At 42.0% G+C, this 23,573-nt stretch overlaps 2 protein-coding genes across 4 annotated transcripts in view; one reads left to right on the top strand and one right to left on the bottom strand.

The window, feature by feature from the left end:
- The window catches only part of LOC105478186 (Scm polycomb group protein like 2), a 118,389-nt gene extending 95,518 nt beyond the window's left edge, over positions 1-22,871 (bottom strand). For 2 of the 3 annotated variants that reach the window (XM_011735258.3, XM_011735257.3), the window contains exons 1-3: positions 22,720-22,847; positions 6,313-6,358; positions 2,818-2,886 (exon numbers count right to left, since the gene is read on the bottom strand). In XM_011735258.3, the coding sequence (XP_011733560.1) occupies positions 2,818-2,886; positions 6,313-6,334 (91 nt within the window). In that variant the 5' untranslated portion in view covers positions 6,335-6,358; positions 22,720-22,847. Of the gene's footprint in view, positions 1-2,817; positions 2,887-6,312; positions 6,359-22,719 lie in introns of all 3 variants that reach the window. The other variant, XM_011735256.3, reaches the window with a different exon arrangement.
- Positions 7,876-8,026, top strand: LOC139360879 (thymosin beta-10-like). Its single transcript, XM_071089222.1, has one exon. The coding sequence runs from the start codon at positions 7,898-7,900 to the stop codon at positions 8,024-8,026; it is 129 nt and encodes a 42-aa protein (XP_070945323.1). The 5' UTR covers positions 7,876-7,897.
- Positions 22,872-23,573: the final 702 nt, after the last annotated feature.

The raw sequence follows: 23,573 nt of genomic DNA, 5'->3' as shown, positions 1-23,573 counted from the left end.
GTCAAAAGTGAAAACTGAAATCCATGGCTTCAAAACTAAACAGAGCAGATGTTTCAGTGATTGACCCCTATCACTACAGATTCTAAGTGATAAAACTGTTCATCTTGGCTGCCCACATGCTCAGACTCTACCAATAACATAGGGGAAACACACAAAGATCCAGGCTTTACTAATTTAGACTTGACACATCTACATCAATACCACCACTGGAATTCCCAACCGGAAGTCAAAACAGTCAGAAAGTCTTAGTTAAGCCTGAGGTCCCAGTCTGCCTCTGCATCATATCTCCATTGACAGATTGGGGATGGGGGCAGTATTCTATCCCAGAAGAGAGGCCTGGGAACTGATACGATACATATATAACCTTGTGATCTGATTGTTATTCACATATGCCCATGGTCTCTCTTCTTCTTTTACTTGCACTCTATTCTAGTCCACACATTAGCTCCAACATCTTTTTGCACTGAATATAACCCATGTGAGCTCCCCTGGTCTTCCCTAGAGTAAATCAGAATCATGTCTTCCACCAGTGCTATCCTTGGGATCACAAGCTATGTGAAGATGGGCAAAATACCTAGAGATAGAAGTTTCTCAGCTGAATGATCAGCATCCACTAATTCACAGCATTTATCACAACTATAATTAGGCATCTGTTGATTTCTATCTTTCCCACTAAGCTCAAAGAGGGTAAGAGGCTGGGTGCAGTGGCTCACACCTGTAATACCAGCACTTTGGAAGGCTGAGGTGGGCAGATCGCTTGAGCCTAGGAATTCAATACCAGCCTGGGAAACACAGGGAGAGCCTGTCTCTACAAAAAATTGTTAAAAATTGCCAGGCATGGTGGTGCACGCCTGTGGTCCCAGATACTCAGGAGGCTGAAGTGAGAGGATCACTTGAGCCCAGAAGGTCAAAGCTGCAATATGCCATGATCATGCCACTGCACTCCGGCCTAGGTGACAGAGTAAGACCTTGTCTCAATCAGTCAGTCAATAAAAGAGGGCAGGAATCATGTCTGTATTGTTCATAACCGGATTCCCATAGCAGGTCATCAGCATGTGCCAGGGACTGTCCTAGGTACTGCAGATGCATCAGTTAATAAAACAGATTAAAACCCTGGCTCTCTTGGAGCTTATCTTCTGGTAGTCACTCACTGATTTCTAAAATAGGATGTTAGGGCCCAGGCCTGAGAAGTATCTGCAGATGGCTATCAACTTAAGTAATCTATTTTTTTAACTAAATGTCTACAATGGGAAAATCTATAGAGGCAGAAAGTAGACCAGTGTTTGCCTAGAGCTGGGGGAGAGAGGAGGCACTAGGGGGAAATGGGGAGTACTGTTAATGGGTACAGGATTTCTTTTTAGGGGGATAAAAATGCTCTAAAATTGACTGTGGTGGTGGCTGCACAACTCTGTGAACATACTGAAAACCACTGAATTGTGCACTCTAAATAGGTGAATTATATGATATGTGAATTTTATCTCAGTAAAGCTGTTATATTTTTAAAAACACATGGAGAGGAGTTTGTAGGTATAAAGAACAGTCTAATTCAATGGCCTCCATTTCAAAGCTCAGAGGATTTGGGGGTTACAGGGAAGAGTTGAAGAGCAAATAAGGCCACGGGAAAGAAAGTTAAGGGAGCACTGAGGGCCCAGCTATAGTGAGAGACAACAACTCCACGGGGATTACCTCTACAGGCAATCTTCACATAGGAACAGAAAGTCATAGGGTGAACTGCTCTGCACTGGGGCTGGCAGGGCAAATACAACAGAAACACAAGGGGCAAGAAATCTCTGGAAATGTCTGGTAAAACAACAGTTTGCTATGTTATTTTTTAATGCCTTTTGTGTACATATGACTTATTTTCTCATTTAAGAGCAAGCCAATGCATCAGATTCTATTACATCTCCTGAGTGTCTCTGATGCAATATTATACACGTGCTGTTCATAATAAGGAACATGAATTAATAAATTAACATTTACTGAACACTTACTATATGCCTAAGCATTATATTAGGTGCTTTAAATTCATTTCCTCTATTTATTTCCAGTAGTACCATGAGATAAGTACTATCATTATCCCTGTGTTATAAAGAAGAAAAAAGAACCGGGCGCAGTGGCTCACGCCTGTAATCCCAGCATTTTGGGAGATTGAGGCGAGTGGATCACCTGAGGTCGGAGGTTTGAAACCAGCATAGCCAGCACAGTGAAACCCCATCTCTACTAAAAATACAAAACCTAGCCAGGCATGGTGGTGCACGCCTGTAGTCCCAGCTACCTGGGAGGATGAGGCATAATCACTTAAACCCAGAAGGTGGAGGTTGCAGTGAGCCAAGATCACACCACCGCAGTCCAGCCTGGGTGACACAGTAAGACTCTGTCTCAAAGAAGAAGAAGAAAAAGAGTCTAAGAGCTGCTGAGTAATGTGCCCAAGGTCACCATGGCCAGAAAAAAAAAAGCTTTCACATTGACTATAACATTAGAAGGGTTTTTGCTAATAACCAAATTATTTTAAATTGGTAATATATACATGGCAATTAATAACTAGATACCTATAATTTAGGAAAATTTGCACTGAAATATACAAAGTTACCTTTTTACTTAATCCATGTCAACTTAATCTCTAAGTAAAACCAAAGTAAAATTTTCAAAATAAAATACAATTTTTGACCTTTCTTATTAGATTTTATATTTACAGAAGTTTACGGTATATAGACTATACAATAAGAAATCAAAACAATAAGAAAATTTGCACTTAAAGTTAATTTTAACACTAGTGAGGAAGAAAACTATGCTGTATTAAATTACTTTAAAACCTACCTCTTTGTACAGAAGACGTACTTGACTGAGGAGTTTTCTCTTGATTCTCCTTCTTGACATCCATGGAATCTAATAAAAAAGAAAATAGCAATAGTGGGAGGCCACAGCAACAGCTTGAAAGAGCACTCAGAAAAATATAAATTAAAAAATGTTAAATAGCCAATTTTAGTTTTTTAATACCCTCATTTTCCACGTAGGACTTACCATTTTCTATTATACTATGCATTTTATAATTTGTTCATTTATTTTATTGTCTCACTCTACTCAAATGAAATCTCCAAAAGGGTGGAGATTTATTTATTTTATTGTCTATCTCATTCACTGTGGTATCCTCAAGTGCCTAAAACAGGACCTGGCATCGCAACACTCTCAAGCATTTGTTAAATCAATGCATCAGGCCGGGCACGGTGGCTCATGCCTGTAATTCCAGCACTTGAGGAGGCCAAAGCAAGCAGATCACATGAGGTCACGAGTTTGAGACCAGCCAAGCCAACATGCGAAACCCTGTCTCTACTAAAAACACAAAAAATTAGCCAGGCATGGTGGCGGGCGCCTGTAATCCCAGCTACTCAGGCAGCTGAGACAAGAGAATCACTTGAACCCGGGAGGCAGAGGTTGCAGTGAGCCAAGATAGCGCCATTGCACTCCAGGCTGGGTGACGGAGTGAGACTCCGTCACAAAAAAAAAAAAAAAAAAATTCAGTGCATCAATAAATCAAAATGAGCTGATTGATCTTTACAATGTTTAAATTAACATGTCCTAGAAACAAAATGGATGGTTTTGAGAGTTCAAAACATAACAGAGAAGCTACAATACAGTGTAATTCAATGGACTGCGCAGAGATTTTCTTGGTGCTAAGCTAAAGAGCTCAAATAACACTGGACCTTGTAACCTCACCAAATCTAAGATGTACCATTTCATCCACATGTATTATATATAGTATGTATCTCTAAAAGGATTCATTTTTTAAAATTTAAGCATACTTTTATTACATCTAAAAAATTAACCATAATTCCTTAAAATCATCAAATAACCAGTGTTCATATTTCCCCAATTGTCTTAACTATTTTCAGTGTGTGTGCTTGATTCAGAACCTAAATAAGTCTACACACATAGCAATGGTTGATATGTCTCTTAGGCCTCTATTGATCTACAGGCGTTTTCCTCCTTTCTTCTCATTTTTATTCTTTCCCTTTACAATTTTTTTGCTGACAATACCAGTCGGTTGGTCCTTTCAAGTTTTCGCATCTGGATTTTGCTGACTACCTCCCCACAGAGTTGGGTTCCTCTGGTTCTTGTATTTTCTTTAAATTGGCATTCATATTTCAATCCAGAAGAGTTTGGTCAGATTTAAGGTTGGCTTTTTGGTGGGACAGGAGAGGATAAGATGACTTCATAGGTGGTGGTGTGTATTTCTCACAGGAGGCTCCTAATATCTAGTTATCTCTCTTTTCGTGATGTGAACAGTCGTGGATGACTATTGCCTAGATCCATTCGTTTATGAATGGTTGCAAAATGAAGGTATTCTAATTCTATCATTCTTTATTAGCCAGAAAACTTCTATAGAGAGAAGCTTCCATGCTTCAACCATTCAGTTACCTTAAGGCACGGATCACATAGAGAAATCACAATCAACACTTTATTATTTTCCTGTATTTTCTAGTTTTCAAAGTGATAAGCTAGATCTCTAGTATTCTCCACAGATGACCAGTAAGCTTTATTTGTTTTGCTTTTTATTATCATTATGAACTCATGGATTTAAACTTGTGTTTTCATCTGTTGCTGTTTTACCCTTATTGATGTTCTAATTGTCAAGTGAAAAACTTCTTAAAGAAGGATCTAAGAATGATGCCATTCAACGTAACAGATCTACTTACTAGTTATGACTGAGTGACTCTTCAAGATATGTGAACACTTGAGAGGGACATATGAGCTGCTTTCTGTTTAAATGATTTCAACTGAGTGGTTGAAGAAAGGTAGTTCCTCTATATAGAAATTTTCTGGCTAATGAAGAATGATAGAATACCTTCATTTTATAACTACTAATAAATGAATGGATCTAGGCAATAGCCATCCATGACTTTTTGTGATGTGAAAAGAGCCATCCATGACTTTTTGTGATGTGAAGAGATAACTAGGCTGGATGCCATGGCTCACATCTGTAATCCCACCATTCTGGCAGGCCAAGGAGGGAGGATCGCTTGAGGCCAGGAGTTTGAGGCCAACCTGAGCAACACAGCAAGATCCAGTCTCCACAAAAAAAAAAAAAATTTTTAATTAGCCAGGTGTGGTGGCACACATCTGCAGCCTCACCTGCTTGGGAGGCCAAGGCAGGAGGATCACTTGAGCCCAGGAGTTTGGGGTTACAGTAAGCTGTGATTACGCCACTGCACTTCAGTCTGATAATTTCATCTCTGTAAAAAAAATATGTTTTAAAAAAAGGTCAGGCACGGTGGTTCACGCCTATAATCCCAGCACTTTGAGAGGCCAAGGCGGGAAGATCACTTGAGGTCAGGAGTTCGAGAGCACCCTGGCCAACATGGCGAAACCCTGTCTCTACTGAAAATACAAAAAATTAGCCAGGCATGGTAGCTCACATCTGTGGCCCAGCCTCTCAGGAGGCTAAGGCAAGAGGATCACTTAAGCCCAGGAGGCAGAGATTGCAATGAGCCATGAACATGCCACTGCCCTCTAGCCTGGGCAACAGAGCAAAACCCATCTCAAAAAATAAAATAAAAATAAAAATTGTAAAAAAGACAGAGAGAGATAACTACATATTAGGAGTCTACTGTGAGAAATACACAACACCGCTTATGAAGTCATCTTATCCTCTCCTCCTCCACCAAAAAGCCAAACTTGAATCTGCACAAGAAAAGTACAAATTTATATTTACTAAATAGTTCTACAGAAAGATTTTTCTAATAGAAAACAAAGTAAAACTGTAAAGGCATGATTAGCTTCTAGAGAAGCTAAGAATCTAGTTAAGAGACTACACTAAACTGATACACTTAAAATTAGAGAACAGCATTTAGTACGCAGCATTCAGCCAGAGGAAGTCATGAGAGATACAGCACTTAAAGGAGAAACAGGATGTAGGAAGGCCAATGTGTAAAGAATGTATTATGGGAAGGAAGATACAACACAAAGTTGACTGCAAATGAGTGTGGCATATTCATGGAATAGTGAGCAGACTTCTCATAGAGCAAAACAGGATAAAACATTTTTTAATCACTCTTTGGATTCTAATCCTGGCTTTGTCACAAACTGTTGTATGACCTTAACCTCCCTAAGTTTTAGTTTTCTCATTTATATAACTAGCAAGGAAAGACAGTGACCTTTAATAGCTATTCAGTTCTAAAATTCAAATTCTAAGCACCTAGCATCTCCTATAAATTTATTTTTTAAAGGCTTTATTTCAAAAGTTCAGTATACCAGAAGATATTCATTCCAAATGAGTAACTAAAAACATTATTACCTTTAGCAAGTAAATCTTACCTTCATTCACTGTTTGTCCCATGGTATCCGTATTTGGTGTTGTTTCCTACAGGGAGAAAAACCAATTAATGCCTCCTTTTAGCATAATACATTTCTGAAGGGTAAAGAGCATTAGAAGTCCGTTATAAGGCCAGATCAATTTAATCTGTTTCCCTTGAAGAAAAATGGTAAGATTTGTATATGCCTAGTTGCCTGGGAATGGAGGAAGAAGGAATTGAGGGATGACTGCTAATGGGCATGAGTATGGGTATGAAGTTTCCTTTGTGGGGTAATGAAAGTGTCCTAGAATTAGATAGTGGTGAAGGTTGTACACCTTGTTGTGAAAATACTAGAAATCATTGAATTATATACCTTAAAAGGGTGAGTTTTATGGCATGTAAATTATGACTCAATTTTTAAGATTAATTGAGTAAAAAAGAACAGTTGATAGGTTAGCAAAGTTAGGATTCAAACTGCGGCCTATCCCAGGAAGCCCACTTCTGCTACATCATGTTGCCAAGAGGTACAAGAATTATGACTATGTTGGGAAAACCTGTAAGAACTGCAAGAGTCAAGTCTAACAAGAATTATTTGTTAGAAGCCTTGTGTATTTTGAGCTATAATTCATTAATTCAAAGTTTTCCTGCATGTCCTCAATATGTCAGGCATTCTGCAGCAAAGATAAATAACAGACTGTCCTTGGCCTTCAAGATCTCAGTCTAGTCAGAAATAAGCATATGAACAAAACACAACATAAGTGCTATTTAAAAAATGTACATGGATAAACCTAATATAGCAAAAGGCTATCTATCCTGTCATTACTCCATGTGCCTATAATAAGAACATGATGATGTGTATAACTGAAGGTAATCTGGCACTTAAAGGAAACCTATGAAGAATACATTCATAGGCTGGGTGCAGTAGCTCATGCCTGTAATCCTAGCACTTTGGGAGGCCAAGGCGGGTGGATTTCTTGAGCCCAGCAGTTTAAGATTAGCCTGGGCAAAATGGCAAAACCCTGTCTCCACAAAAAGTAAAAAAACAAATTAGCTGAGCATGGTGGCACATGCCTGTAGTCCCAGCTACTTGGGAGGCTGAGGTGGGAGGATCACCTGAGCCTGGGGAGGTCAAGGCTGCAGTGAGGCAAGACTGCACCACTGCACCCCAGCCTGGGCATAAGAGTGAGACCCTGTCTCAAAAAAAAAAAAAAAAAAAAAAGGTGATGGCGCACACCGGAACTCCCAGCTGCTCGGGAGGCTGAGGTACGAGAATCACTTGAGCCTGGGAGGTGGAAGTTGCACTGAGCTGAGATTGCGCCACTGCTCTCCAGCCTGGGAGATAGAGCAAGACTGCCTCTTAAAAAAATAATAATAAATAATGAAGCCAACTAGAGAGCCTTCTGTACCTCTGATTCAACAGACCTACACCCAAGCATCACTTTCCCAAAACCTGCTGCTTCTGCATCTTTCTCTTACACTACCTAGGCGTTCGGGCTGCCGGCAGGAGTGCCACAGTGAGAGGCACTGGCAGGGAATGTGGAAAGGAGCGCTGGTCCCCAGACCCAGGCCAAGAGCCTTGGTTTGCCCACTAGGATTGTTTTAAGAAAATGGCAAACAAACCAGACATGGGGGAAATTGCCAGCTTCAATAAGGCCAAGCTGAAGAAAACAGAGATGCAGGAGAACACCCTGCCGACCAAAGAGGCCACTGAGCAGAAGCAGAGTGAAATTTCCTAAGCACCTAGAGGATTCCCTACCCCTGTCATCTTCAAGACCGCAGTAGTGATGTGGAGGAAGAATCACCGCCAGATGGACACAAGCCACAAGCTGTGCTGTGAACCTGGGCACTCCACGCTGATGCCACCAGCCTGAGGGTCCCTATGGTTCCAATCAGACTGCCAAATTCTCTGGTTTGCCCCAGGATATTATAGAAAATTATTTGCACGAAATTAGCCAGGCGTGGTGGCAGGCGCCTGTAGTCCTAGCTACTCGGGAGGCTGAGGCAGGAGAATGGCGTGAACCCGGGAGGCAGAGCTTGCAGTGAGCCAAGAAAGCGCCACTGCACTCCAGCCTGGGCGACAGAGCGAGACTCCATCTCAAAAAAAAAAAAAAAAAAAAAAAATTATTTGCATGAATAATGAAAACACAGATCATGGCAAAAAACAAAATAAAATAAAAATGTACTAGTTAGTTGGGAAAAATTTAGTAATTCCCTCTGGGCTTCCTAGTAGATAAAAGCAAAAAGGAAAACACTTGGGTTATATACAAAGAAATTCAGAAAAAAAGACAAACATTTCCGTAGGACCAAATACTAGGAAAAATCTGCAAAGATTCTGATGTAAAAGAATATTGACGGCCGGGCGCGGTGGCTCAAGCCTGTAATCCCAGCACTTTGGGAGGCCGAGAAGGGCGGATCACAAGGTCAGGAGATCGAGACCACCCTGGCTAACATGGTGAAACCCCGTCTCTACTAAAAAATACAAAAAACTAGCCGGGCGAGGTGGTGGGCGCCTGTAGTCCTAGCTACTCGGGAGGCTGAGGCAGGAGAATGGCGTAAAACCGGGAGGCAGAGCTTGCAGTGAGCTGAGTTCCGGCCACTGCACTCCAGCCTGGGGGACAGAGCGAGACTCTGTCTCAAAAAAAAAAAAAAAAAAAAGAATATTGACGGCCAGGTGCAGTGGCTCACGCCTGTAATCCCAGCACTTTGGGAGGCTGAGGGGGGCAGATCATGAGGTCAGGAGATCGAGATCATCCTGGCTAACACGGTGAAACCCTGTCTCTACTAAAAATACAAAAAACTAGCCGGGCGTGGTGGCGGGCGCCTGTGGTTCCAGCTACTCGGGAGGCTGAGGCAGGAGAATGGCGTGAACCTGGGAGGCAGAGTTGCAATGAGCCGAGATCGCACCACTGCGCTCCAGCCTGGGCAACAGAGCGAGACTCCATCTCAAAAAGGAAAAAAGAATATTGACTAATTTAATAGAAACTATCTTTGACTATAACTTGAGAAAAAATAAAAGGTTCTATTGTCCCTCTTAAAATGCATTACACTGTAACTCACCTGTCTTTCAGTCACAAGGATAGACGTTATAGATGTTAAAGAAAGGAAGATTACTATAATCTATTGGTAAAGGATGGATAGTATCAACGGATTCTTAGTTGAATCCTCAGAGTGTCTCAAATAGAAATATATGTGGCAATAGAGGCAGACAGCACAGCTCTTTCTGGGAAAAATTAGAAGCCTGACATTCTTTTAGAAATGAAGACACATCTCATTTCCACCGTGGTAGTCTGCAAGGAAAACTGCAAAAAAGCTTATCTTTATAATATACTTTGCTTTCAATATACTTTGAACCTGCTTCGGCATTATTAAGAAAGGTTCCAAAAAGACCCTCAAATAACTTTCCTCGATACATGGGGGAAAAATTTTTGGTTTTAAAAAAAGTTAAAAGCTTCAGGCTTTTGTTTTTGTTTTTGGCAACATAAAGAGTAGAGGTTGCTTCACTTAATGCATATTAGGAGCAATTCCACTGTGTGAAAAAACATTCAAATATAAGTAAGCCTTAAAAAAAAAAAAAAAAAAGGTTAGGTTAATAGTACTTCATAGTGTCTGACATTGAAATTTCATTTACCAAAAGACTACAGTTGGGCTGGGCACAGTGACTCATGCCTGTGATCCCAGCACTTTGGGAGGCCAAGGCGGGCAGATCACTTGAGGTCAGGAGTTCAAGGCCAGCCTGGCCAACATGGTGAAAACCCATCTCTACTAAAAATACAAAAATTAGCCAGGCATGGTGGCAAGCATCTGTAAGCCCAGCTACTCAGGAGACTGAGGCAGGAGAATTGCTTGAACCCAGAAGGTGGAGGCTGTAGTGAGCAGAGATCATGCCACTGCGCTCCAGCCTGGGCAAGACTCCATCTCAAAAAAAAAAAAAAAAAGACTACGGTTATACTTAATCTAGCAGTTTTATCTAGAAGCTCTGAACAAGTATGGACAATCTGCAATCTTTTACACAACCATTTGTTTTGCAGATTGTATCTTGTTACAGAACTAAGAGCTGATAAAAGATCAACAAATGCTTTGAAAACTCTTGTTTTAAACCATTTTCTCAACACAATTAAACAATGTAAACAGTGATTAATAGTGGAATTATTAAGCCTAAAACCCCCATTACTCTTATCTGATTCTGGAGAAAATTCTACAGTCTGTTGAGAAAAACAGTTTTAAAGTACTATTTAGCAAATTAATGGGTCTATAATTCTAAGGTTACAGGGCCTTTCCATTATTTGTTTATTTTCTGGAGTTTTTTGTTTGGAGAGTTTTTTTCTTTTTCTTTTCTTTTCCCTTTATTTTTTATTTTTTTCTTTGGTGTACCCCACCTCCTTTTTTTTTTAATTTTGTTTTGTTTTTAAGATAAAGTAAGCTACACTTTGAGTCTCTAATTAAAGATCACTGCCTGGAGAGCAGTGATCTTCAGTAAGGGTAAACATTTTGGCAAGGACAGGAACTAAACAAATCTGACAGCAAGAAATCTCCCAGTTTCTAGGTTCAGTTCAGTTTCACTAGGGGAAAAAAAAGAGAGAGAAAGATTTCCCACGGCCTGTTTCAACTTTAGGCCATTGGTCAGATGTTATAAAATGAATGCAACTGTAGAATTTCAACCTGAGAGAACATAAGAATCAACAAAATACGGCCAGGCGCAGTGGTTCACGCCTGTAATCAGGCATTTTGGGAGGCCAACACAGGTGGATCACGAGGTCAGGAGATCGAGACCATCCTGGCCAACATGGCGAAACCCCGCCTCTACTAAAAAATACAAAAATTAGCCAGGTGTGGTGGCGGGCACCTGTAATCCCAGCTATTCCAGAGGTTGAGGCAGGGAGAATTGCTTGAACCCGGGAGGCGGAGGTTGCAGTGAGCAGAGATTGCGCCACTGCACTCCAGCCTGGGTGAAAAGAGCGAGACTTTGTCTCAAAAAAAAAAAGAAAGAAAGAAAAAGAAAAGGAAAAAAAAAAACCTGGGCCAGATCATGATCACACCTGTAATCCCAGCACTATGGGAGGCTGAGGCGAGAGGATTGCTTGAGCTCAGGAGTTCGAGACTAGCCTGAGCAACACAGTGAAACCCTGCCTCTTTTTAAAAAAAAGAAAAAAAGAAAGAAAAAAAATAAAAGTAAAATTAAAAAAATAAAAATACAAAACCAAACTCTCATTCCCTGTGACTCGTGGGAAACTTAAAAAATAAAAAACTTTTTAAAAGACCAAGTGCAGTGGCTCACGCCTGTAATCCCAGCACTTTGGGAGGCCAAGGCAGGAGGATCGCTTGAGCCCAGAAGTTCAAGACCAGCCCGGGCAACATGGTGAGACCCTGTCTCTAAAAATAATAATAATAAAACAATAAATACATAAATAACCAAATTCTTGCCATCAAAATGAGCTCCTCTTTTTAAAAGCATTACAAACCCTCAATCTTTCTGAATCAGAAGTCATCTCTGACTCCTCTCCTCTTGTGTCTTAGCAGTTACCAAGTAATTTTGATTCCTCAAGGTCAGGAAGCTGGTAGTGAAAGAAAAATGATTCAAACCTAAGTTTGTCAAATGCCAAAAGACAAGGCTCCAATACACTATACATGCTTTGAAAGGGAGAAATAAGGAGTGATATGGTTTGGTGTCCCTACCCAAATCTCATATTGAATTGTAGCTCCCATAATTCCCTCATGTTGTAGGAGCGAACCGGTGGGAGATAAATGAATCATGAAGGTGGTTTCTCCCACACTGTTCTCATGGTAGTGAATAAGTCTCAGGAGATCTGATGGTTTTATAAAGAGAAATGCCTTTCACCTGGCTCTCAGTCTCTCGTCTGCTGCCCTGTAAGACATGCCTTTCACCATGATTGTGAGGCCTCCCCAGCCAGGTGGAACTGTAAGTCCATTAAACCTCTTTTTTCTTATAAACTGCCCAGTTACAGGTATGTCTTTATCAGTAGTGTGAAAACACACTCATATAAGGAGATATTGTAATATGCCAGATACCCTAGAAAAAATGGATCCATGAGGGCAGGAGAAAACAGAAGTTATGTTCCCAGAGATCCAATGATAATGGTGTTGGCAGTGGTGATAATAATACTTAGATCTGTTACTTACTGAGCTCTTGCTATTAATGAATGCCTGGTACCCTACCCTAAGGCTTTTATATATATTTTTTCTTATCTAAAGCTTATTACAAGCCTACAGAGTAGATACTGTTATTAATGTCCATTAATGTTCATTTGAAAGTTAAGGATACTGAGGCTCAAACACCTGCCCAAGATCACCCAGCTAGATTTGAATCTAGGTTCATGAATACTTAACCATTGTGCTAAAATTGCCTTTGTTGTGTTTAACTGTGTAAGTGCCTTTTCTCCTCTGATAGACAATAAGCTACTGGGTGCAGTATCACATCTTGTTCTTCTTTATATCCTTCAGAATAATGAGCACAGTGTCTATCACATACTAGGGTCCCCAAAATGTTTGCTGAATGAGTAAACTGCTGTGCTATAGGCTGCTTGTATCTAAACTATATAGAACCAGAATATTGCAGGGGTTTTTTTTGTTTTTTTTTTTTTTTTTTTTTGAGATGGAGTCTCGCTCTGTCGCCCAGGATGAAGTGCAGTGGAGTGATCATAGCTCACTGCAATCTCAACCTCCCCGGGCTCAGGTGATCCTCCCACCTCAGCCTCCCTAGTAGCTGGGACTACAGGCACACACCACCATACCTGGCTAATTTTTGTATTTTTTGTAGTGACGGGTTTTTCCCATGTTGCCCAGGCTGGTCTCAAACTCCTGGGCTCAATGAATCCTCTTGCCTCAGCCTCTCAAAGTGCTGGAATTAGAGGTGTGAGCCACCATGCATGGCCTAAAACAATTTTTTGACAAAATTTTTCTTTTTTTTTTTTATTTTGAGACAGGGTCTCACTCTGTTGCCCAGGCTGGAGTGCAGTGGCATAATCAGGGCTCACTGCAGCCTGACCTTCCGGGCTTAAGTGACTGTCCTGCCTCAGCACACCCCCCGCATCCCTCCCTGCCCCCGCCCCGCCCCCCGCACACACACACAAAGTAGCTGGGACTACAGGCATCTGCCAACAAGCTCGGCAGCTAATTTTTTTTTTTTTAATTTTAGTAGAGACGATGGCTCACTAAGTTGCCCATACTGGTATCAAACTCCTGAGCTCAAACGATCCTCCTGCCTCGGCCTCCCAAAGTGCTGGGATTACAGGCATGAGCCACGGCGCTCAACTGAGATTTTTCTTTTGGCTGTTATTGGTGTTCTCTGTTCCTTCCTGCAATATCAAATCAGCTGTCTTAATTTAGACACAAGTCTCAATGGGCCAAGGAGAAAATTCTGTGAGATCTGAGACAATCCCCCACCTCCAATATCTCTCTCTTTCCCAGAAGTTGATTGGTCTTTTTTTTTTATTCTGAATTTTATCTCTTTCTAGGATGTTTGTGGTCTCAAAAAGACAGGTTCCATATAAATAAGTTACTATTAAAGAATTCAGTTTATAAATGCCAACTACATAACAGGTATAACTAAAACATGTGCTTTAAACCAATATTCACCAAAAAAAGACACAGTCCCTATTCACAAAATAATCTATTGAAAAAAATGTCTCCTCATATCCCCTTGAGTTTATCAACAGTATAAGAAGTTTCAAGGATAAGAGAGATTCACAAATATGTTTGCTGGTGTTTTAAAGAAAATGTTGGAATAAGTAATGGAAGTTATTATACGTACACAATTTACCAGAGATTAATTAAATAGCACAGACAGAAAGGGTTCTTTTCCTTTCTAAATCTATCTTGTTATAAAGATACTACTTTTAGACTTGAACAAACAAAAATGCCCTCCTTTATTGTGAAGAGGAAGGTCTGAGTTAACTGCATAAAACAACATCTTTATGTTTTTAACTTGAAAATAGTTTATTATTTTGTTTCAAGAAGTACTTCACATTTACGCCTAAATGCAAAAAAAAAATACTGATTTAAATAAAATACATTGTAGTTGTGTATTTTTCTTTGACCAAGAGAAGCTCTCTCTTTCAACTAAGATTTTGTTTCTGGTAATGGTGATTATCCTAACACAGGATAGAAAAAGTGTATATTCCATTGTATAGTCATATACAATTTTGTTTAATTGAACATGAGTCATCAATTTAAGATTCCACAAGTATCTACTCAATTCACTCAAGTAAACAATCAAATGTCACATTTTCTAACAGTTATAAAAGTAATCAGAAAAACACTAAACTCTAATATTGTAATTACATTTAAAACTAAAATTCTATCTCTGAATTAAGACTAATCAATATTAAGAAAGAACAAGCCGGGTGTGGTGGCTCACGCCTGTCATCCCAGCACTTTGGGAGGCTGAGTTCAGGTGACTCACTTGAGGTCAGGAGTTCGAGACCAGACTGGTCAACATGGTGAAACCCCATCTCTATCAAAAATACAAAAATCAGCTAGGTGTGGTGGCGGGCACCTGTAGTCCCAGCTACTTGGCAGGCTGAGGCAGGAGAATCGTTTGAATCCAGGAGGCGGAGGCTGCAGTGAGCCAAAATTGTGCCACTGCACCCCAGCCTGAGTGACAAGAGCAAAACTCCATCAGAAAGAAAGGGGAGAGAGAGAGAGACAGACAGACAGACACAGAGAGAGAGGGAGGGAGGGAAGGAGGGAGAGAGGGAGAGAGAGGGAGAGAGGGAGGGAGGGAGAGAGAGAGAGAGAGGGAGAGGGAGAGGGAGAGAGACAGAAAGAAAGACAGAAAGGCAGACAGAAAGACAGAAAAAGAAAGAAAGAAAGAAAGAAAGAAAGAAAGAAAGAAAGAAAGAAAGAAAGAAAGAAAGAAAGAAAGAGAGAGAGAGAGAAAGAGAGAGAAAGAAAGAAAGAGAGAGAGAGAGAGAGACAGAAAGAACGAACGAACGAACGAACATTTTTGGGCCAGGTGCAGTGGCTCATGCCTGTAATGCCAGCACTCTGGGAGGACGAGGTGGGCGGATCACTTGAGGTCTGAAGGTTGAGACCAGCCTGGCCAACATGGCAAAACTCCGTCTGTGGTGGTACATGCCTATAATCTCAGCTACCCGGGAGGCTGAGGCATGAAAATTGCTTGAACCTGGGAGGCAGAGGCTGCAGTGAACCAAGATCATGCCACTGCACTCCAGCCTGGGCGACAGAGCAAGACTCTGTCTCAAAAAAAAAGAAAAAAAAAAGGAACATTTTCATCTCCATATTTCTGAAATCTGTAAAAAAAAAATAAAATCGAAGAACATTTTTGGTAGCAACAACTTATCAAATCAAGCCTTCTAGAGGAAATTAAGGTTTCTAAAGGAGCAATTTTAAATTATGCTTTAGTAAAGTCCACCCCAAACAAATTAGTAATTAATCTTTTTCTGTCTCAAAACAAACCTAAGAAGACTTAACTATTTTCAAAAATTTCTAATTTAAGTTATCCAAAAAAAATCATAACCTGTAAGTTAATCACTTGCAATTTTAAAATGATTTCTGTGAAAGCTATGTATTTAGTGAAGAAGTATGTTATGTCAGAAAACAGATAAACTAAAGATAAGTCAAGGGTTGCCAAAATCCCAGTTTATAGTTGTAAATTCCTAAGGTTTTAAAGCACAGCTACAAGCTAACTGCCCAAAGACCTGCTACCCACTGACATTTGTGAAGGACTTGAGTTAATGGCAGGGCATGTCAATTTACTACAGGCAGCTCATGGTGCGACATTTTGACAAAAGAACTGGATCTGGTTACAGGCTGTTCCTATTATCACTGCAGTCTAGATTTATGGTTTCTAACACCGGCCCTACAAGAAATCATGGAAATGATGACAACAACAATCCCCACTAGACAACAGACTGCAGAAAAGCATGCAATAAACCACAATCTGAAAAGACCAGAAAACTAAACATCCTTGAAAATACCTCAAACATAGGCAGGTGTCAGCAAATTACCCATTCAAATATATCTACAACTTCTCAAGTTTCAACACACAAAAATATCTCAAATCAGAGTCTCTAAAGTAATCTAAAACCAAACAATATCTAAATATACTATTTATTGTCTACTATATCTTAATTCTTTTAATGACCAAAGATGTTTCATTTGAACAGATTTATGAAACTCTATCAAGTTAGTTAAAAATTAATACTGACTATACTGCTTTTCAAATAACATTATGGAGAAAAACACTGCAAATAACATTTTTTTAAATATTTCAAAAGAAAAAAAAGCAACAGTTCATAGCAAAGGGCACATGTTTCCAACTGTATTCAAAGATGAAGAGAACTGAAAAGAAGAAACACATTTGATTCAGTATTTAAAAATAAATATATAATCAAATCTTAAATCAGCTAAAACTGATGAAAGGTAGGAAAAGTGGCCAAATGTTTAAAAAAAAAAAAAAAACAAGCACATTGTCAATACACTTAAAAAACTATGTCAAGACTATAAGGTACATACCAAATGGAGCTGTTTGTCTATAATTCACACCAGTTAATCTTTATGAGAAACAGAGGTTGAGAAAAATCAAATGTGTATTCTAAACACAACCAAAGAGAGCCCCACAAACTCTTCTCTGAGAAATGAAAGAATCTTCAAGGTATGCCCAAGAATTGTAATATTCTGAAGTTTACAACGGTAAACTTCTGAAGTTCTGAAGTTTACAACGGTACATTACCACCGAAAGTGGGCACTCTCTTTCCCCTCTTAACAACAATTTGCTCCTATAAACTTAGGAGGGGGCAGAGCTGTAGCTATAAACACAGGTCACAAATAGTAGGTAATCAAGTGCTATCTTCAAATATTTCCCAGGTCTTTACTCACACAGAGTCAAGCTTATTCTAAAGGTTTTAACTCTTCAAATAAGGAATTCATGTAGTCTAGGTCAAATGATCATGATATTAAGATGAACAGCACCATCATATTCACTGCTACAGGATCCTCAAATATTTCATTTTTCACACAATAAGATATCTCCATTGCTTATGTTAAAACCTCTCCTGGTCGGGCGCGGTGGCTCATGCCTGTAACCCCAGCACTTTGGGAGGCCGAGGCAGGTGGATCACTTGAGGTTAGAAGTTCGAGACCAGCCTGGACAACATGGTGAAACCCCGTCCCTACTAAAATTATTTTTTAAAAAATTAGTTGGGCATGGTTGAACATGCCTATAATCCCAGCTACTCAGGACGTTGAGGCAGAAGAATCACTTGAACCTCAGAGGCGGAGGTTGCAGTGAGCCAGGATTGTGCCACTGCACTCTAGCCTGGGCAACAGAGAAAGACTCCGTCTCAAAAATAAATAAATAAATAAATAAATAAATAACTACCAGTATTATTTCTAAGATTGCCAAGGTATAGACAACATAATGACAAAATAAACAAAATTGCCTTTGTCATGAAAACCAAAGAACACATACACATTTCAAATCTTGACAGTTTCTAAAATTTTTTCAAATTATTTTTAAGAACCACCGTTGGCAGGGCGAGGTGGCTCACACCTGTAATCCCAGAACTTCAGGAAGCCAAGGCAGGAGGATCACTTGAGCCCAGGAATTCGAGACCAGCCTGGCCAACATGGTGAAATCCCATCTCCACTAAAAATAAAAATTACGAAAAATACAAAAATTAGCGGGCATGGTGATGCACACCTGTAATCCCAGCTACTCAGGAGGCTGAGGCACGAGAATTGCTTGAACCCAGGAAGCAGAGGTTGCAGTAAGCTGAGATCACACCACCGCACTCCAGCCTGGGCAACAGAGCAAGACTCTCAAAAAAAAAAAAAAAAAAAAAAGGCCAGATGTGGTGGCTCCTGCCTGTAATCCCAGCACTTGGGGAGGCAGCAGAAGTGGGTGGATCACCTCAGGTCAGGAGTTTGAGACCAGCCTGGCCAACATGGCAAAACCCCATCTCTACTAAAAATACAAAAATTAGCCAGGCTCGGTGGTGCACACCTGTAGTCCAGCTACTTGGGAGGCTTAGGCAAGAGAATCACTTGAACGTGGGAGGCAGAGGTTGCAGTGAGCTGAGATTGTGCCACTGTACTCCAGCCTGGGTGACAAAATGAGACTCCATCTCGGGGAAAAAAAAAATTCAGCTTGGCGTGGTAGTACATGTCTATAGTCCCAGCAACTCAGGAGGCTGAGGCAGGAGAATCGCTTGAAGCCAGGAGGCAGAAGTTGCAATGAGCCAAGATTGTACCTGCACTCCAGCGTGGGTAACAGAGCAAGACTCTGTATCAAAAAAGAACCACCACAAACTCTTTTTATAAATGGTAACCAAAGCCTAATGTACTTAAGATTAAGAGTCTAAAAAATGTACTTACCACTAAATTATACCAGTATTCATATAATGGTATAAATTATGCCATTTTAATCTAAGATAAACGCCAGTGGTTTCTTTTATCTATTTCCCCAAGACAAAGAGATCATGAATGTTAAGCTCCAAAGCCAGGGATGGGTATAAACTCTTCTTTCAAAATTACCAACATGGAGCCGGACATGGTGGCTCACACCTGTAATCCCAGCACTTTGGGAGGCCAAGGTGGGAGAATCACCTGAGGTCAGGAGTTTGAGACCAGCCTGGCCAACTAGGTGAAACCCTGTCTCTACTAAAAATGCAAAAATTAGCTGGGCACGGTGGCGCACCCCTGTAATCCCAGCTACTCGGGAGGCTGAGGTGGGAAAACTGCTTGAACGCAGGAGGCAGAGGCTGCAGTGGGCTGAGATCACGCCCCTGCACTACAGCCTGGGCAACAGAGTGTGAGCACGTCTCAAAAAAAAAAAAAAAAAAAATCACCAACATTTGCTATTTTCAAAATGTCCAGGTTTTTAGTTCCTGGAATCAACAATCAGTTCAAATTCTAAGGTATTATGTAGTAATTCTCAGACATTAATTACTGAGAGTTCTAAAATTACTAGGGATGCTTGATTTGCCCACTGCAAACTAGAAAACACCTTCTGGCAACACCAGACTAATATTTGCACCACAGCTCATAGCTCTAAGGTTGACAGCTGGCAGAGCCCACTTTGCTCCTGTATATCCTAAAAATCAGGAATATGACTATGAGGAGACAGTGAGACCTACCCTCCCCACCCCGAGAGGGGAGCTAACAGAGACCACCACTACCTCAGATTTCCATTTACAAGTGGAAAGAGAATAGCAGGAGAAAAATGGCAGACAGGATAACCAGGCCAAAAAAAAATACTAGAGGTGACTAATAAGGCAAACAGCAGAGGATACTGCTGTATCCACCCGTGTTCCAGTTACTAGAGTTACAAAAGTCATTGCTATTAACCCAAAAAGAAAGGCAGTAAAATATTCACGTGAAACTTTTCTCTCCCACCCCCAAGATCTCAAACTAAAATTGGAATTTGGCTCTTCCTTAAATGGAACAAGTGGCTACATCATGTTAATTCAAAAGACTTGGTATTTACTCAGCCTTTTCAAGGCACTTTATCATCATTAATTATTTCTCAGTGAGGCAGCGAAGGATTACCCTGACCATTTCACTGATGCGGAAACAGACACCAACAGCGAAGGGAACAGGGGCAGGAAGAGGGGTGATAGGAAGCATCTGGGAGCAGGCAGGCAGCTAAAAAGGAACAAGCCCAAAAGAAAATAAGAGTCACATCTGGCTTAGAGCTGAAGATCATAACCCTTATTTGTTATTTCTGAGCTCAGAGATTTCTGCAATATTTTGAAAAAACAAAATGCCTTAAAATACCAGTTAAAACTTAATTACAGCTTAAACTACTTAGTAATAGAAGTGAGGTTGCTTAGTATTAAAAATTACCCAATCTCCAGAGCACATATTGATTTCTATTTATACCAGCAACTCATTTTTCCCCTCAAGCTTAACCAGTATGTTATCTATTTGAACCAGAAAATAATCTCATCAAAATATATAGCTTTATATAATCCTAACCAAAAAATCACAAAGTTAATATCACCTAAGTCAGAAATAATTTGCAGTTACACTCAGAATTTTGTTTGGAGAATTACGACAAAAATACTGACTTCTCGAGTTCGCCCTTTGAATGAAAGGAATACTTGTTCTACATTCGAATTGTTTTTTTAGCTATAACCCCCCGAAATTTTCAGGAATAAACTATGGGTGGAAAGCCTTAGACACCCAGAAATTAGCACACATAGACACATAGTGGGCTCTGAATAAACTGAACGCCATCGTAAAGACAGCACAGGTGCTTAATAAAGATGTGTTGATGGGCTGGGCGCGGTGGCTCACGCCTGTAATCCCAGCACTTTGGGAGGCCAAGGTGGGCGGATCACGAGGTCAGGAGACCGAGACCACAGTGAAACCCAGTCTCTACTAAAAATACAAAAACTTAGCTGGGTGCAGTGGCGGGCGCCTGTAGTCCCAGCTACTCCAGAGGCTCAGGCAGGAGAATGGCGTGAACCCGGAAGGCGGAGTTTGCAGTGAGCCGAGATCGCGCCACTGCACTCCAGCCTGGGCGACAGAGCCAGACTCTGTCTCAAAAAAAAAAAAGATGTGTTGATGGAATCATAAATCAAATGGACTGATCAACCACCTCATAAGAAAAACTGATACATCTTTTTTTAGACTGACTCCATTGTTTTTTGTACATGTTATGACACTCAACTTCAAAGCGTCGGCACATACAATGCAGTAGAGTTATATTAATCTTTTTTTCCAACTACCAATTCCAAAGCAAATCAGGTTCTCTGGGGTAAACAAGTATACATCCTTAAGAAGCTCATATGGCTGCATGATATAAATATAAAGTTTATTCAAAACTTTCAAAGCCAGTTTGGTGTTTTTTTCTTTACATTCTATCAGACTGTTTTAAAGGTTACAGATAAAGCTAAATACAAGGCATCAGGTGAATATTCATAAACTCAATCTTTTCGCAAAATCCCACTGGATTCATTTCCAAAAGCTTATTTTCACATTCCTCCCATTAAATAGAAAACACATACACACACACACACACACACACAGCCTGAAAGCACATTCGTCATTGGAAATACTTTATTTAATGAGTAAGAAAAAAGGCAAAATCGTCATTATTGAAAAACATTTCCCTACACTATTACTGAAAAGAATTAAATATGCGTTTATGAACCATTGTTATAAAACAATTGCTCATCATAGGCAGTTGTACTCCATAAATGTTGTATCCCTCAAAACAGAAATATGAATAGCTCTGGGGGCATTAAAATGTAGCAGCATCTGAAGTTGTTTCAGGGAAAAAAAACACCTATCTCCAATAGTTCTGTAAATCATATGATCATAAGCAAGTTATTTACTTTCCCTGCCTCAGTTTACCCCCACTAACCGATCCATTAACTTTCCAGAGATGCCCTAAAATAAGTCATAAACGTTAATCTCCTAATTTACAAACAAGAAGCAAATTTCAAATTGCAATCACACTTTCTGATGCTTGACAAATGTTTAACAACCTCTTTTTAAAAAATCAATAGTCTCAAATGGGAGCCTGTAAGTAAATATTTGTGCTGCTCAAACATTTGGGGGGTGGGGGAGCCGAATTACAGGTCGGCCCAGGACGCTATCTATGTACAACCTCGAGGCGCAAAATCGAGCAAATTCGCCTAGACCCGTTCTCCCTCCGGCTCTTCACACCTGGATGGGGCACAAGCACGACCCAGTGGGAAAAGGGAGAAAGGTAAGAAACTATTTCGGGACTGTTTCTAAGTGAAGGCAGCAACTTTTTTTCGGTCAGGCCGCGAGGCACGGCCATCGCGGCCGTCTCTCGTCCCCTCAGGAGGCTTAGAGCCCCCCCTCGCCTCCCCGCCAGCCCCGGACGGGACGCTCCCTCCGGCCCCGCTGCACCGCTAGGGTGAGCCACTGGCGCCCCCAGCCCCCGCCAGGAGCCCGGCGGCGCGCACCTGGCACCAGAATCCGCGCCCGCACGCCGCCGCCACAGGCGCATCCTTCCGGGCAGACGTTTCCCTCCCAAGCTCCAAAAGTTATCCTAGCCCAGACCAGGCAAAGTCAACCTCCCTCCTCGGCCCCGCCGCCCACCGTGACGCCTCCCGGGCCCCAGCCCAGCGCTACCTAACAGGGAGGATGCGCCGGAGGGCGCTGTCCGCGCTGCAGGCAAGGGGACGGATGGAAGCTATCGGCCGGGCGCCCAAACCCCGCAGCGGCGAAGGGGCCCCGGGGCAGCGTGAGGGGAAGCGCGAGAGCGGCTTACGGGCGTCCGCGGAGGGCGCCTGGGGCGGGAGACCGAAGCGCGAGGCCGAGCTGCGATGGGACATCGGCGGGATCGTAAGGGGGCGTTCCTCGCACGGGACGCGCGCAGATGGCTTCTCCCCGCCCGCCCACGGACAACGGTCAGGGTCCGGGAGACAGCTCCGCTTCTCCATTCCTTACGGGGCCCGGAATCACCACGTACCTCCAGTCTCGTCGGTGAAAACAACGAAATTCTGTCCCACCGATCGCGCGAGCCGGCACCGAGCTTCACACCGCCGCCGCCATGTTTGAGAAGCCGCGCGCGGAGCCGCGCATGCCCCGCAACCGCCACCGCCGCCCCGCCCCCCGCGCGGCCGACCCGCGTGCCCTGCGGTTGCTGCGAGCACGCCCTTTGACCGCCGCCTCGTGCTGGGCCCGAGTCGGGGTCAAGCCAAGCGCCACCGCAGGCAGTGGCGGACCGTGAGACACTGTGAGCCCGGGAAAGCCCTTGCCACTTTGCCTCCTACCCCCCACGCCTATGCCAAATGAAAAACCAATCGCAGCCCAAGCACCCGAGGCCGTGGGGAGCCCCTCGATGGGACCCCGGGTTCCGCGTCAAGTTCCATCCCAGGAACTCGCTCCCCTTCGCTGTCGCCTTCGAATCCTGGCCACCACCCACCCTGGCCACGCACCCGAAAAGCAGGCGCTTCCCTCGGAACTCAAGCAAGTTCGAAGAGCAGGGAGAAGCAGCTGGTTACAGCCGCTTAAGCAAAGCCACCGCTTGGCGGGTTGCAGCATAGTCCTTGAAACTGGGTTGGGTTTTTTTTTGTTTTTTTTTTTTTCCATGAGTTTTTGCCACGCATTCCCCTCCCAGCTTCACTCTCTGGATTTCGTTCTTCCTCTAAACCCAGGGTTGAGCTAACGGGAACTAGATGAACCCGCAGAGGGAAATCACTTGCTCACTGACTCAGGAGCATCCCCGAGAGTGCGTTTTGGGGTCCCTTCTGCCCGCTGCCTTTCCCACCAGGCAGGGCCCATAGCGCAAGTGGAGGTCGCACCAAGGAGGGGGCGTAAAAA

This window comes from Macaca nemestrina, chromosome X (assembly GCF_043159975.1).
Source record: "Macaca nemestrina isolate mMacNem1 chromosome X, mMacNem.hap1, whole genome shotgun sequence".
NCBI classification, from domain to species: Eukaryota; Metazoa; Chordata; class Mammalia; order Primates; family Cercopithecidae; genus Macaca; species Macaca nemestrina.
This window is presented reverse-complemented; position numbering and strand designations above follow the sequence as displayed.

What these genes read in the sequence shown, in the direction of transcription:
- LOC139360879 (XM_071089222.1), top strand. Translation starts at nt 7,898, where the DNA reads ATGGCAAACAAACCAGACATGGGGGAAATTGCCAGCTTCAATAAGGCC.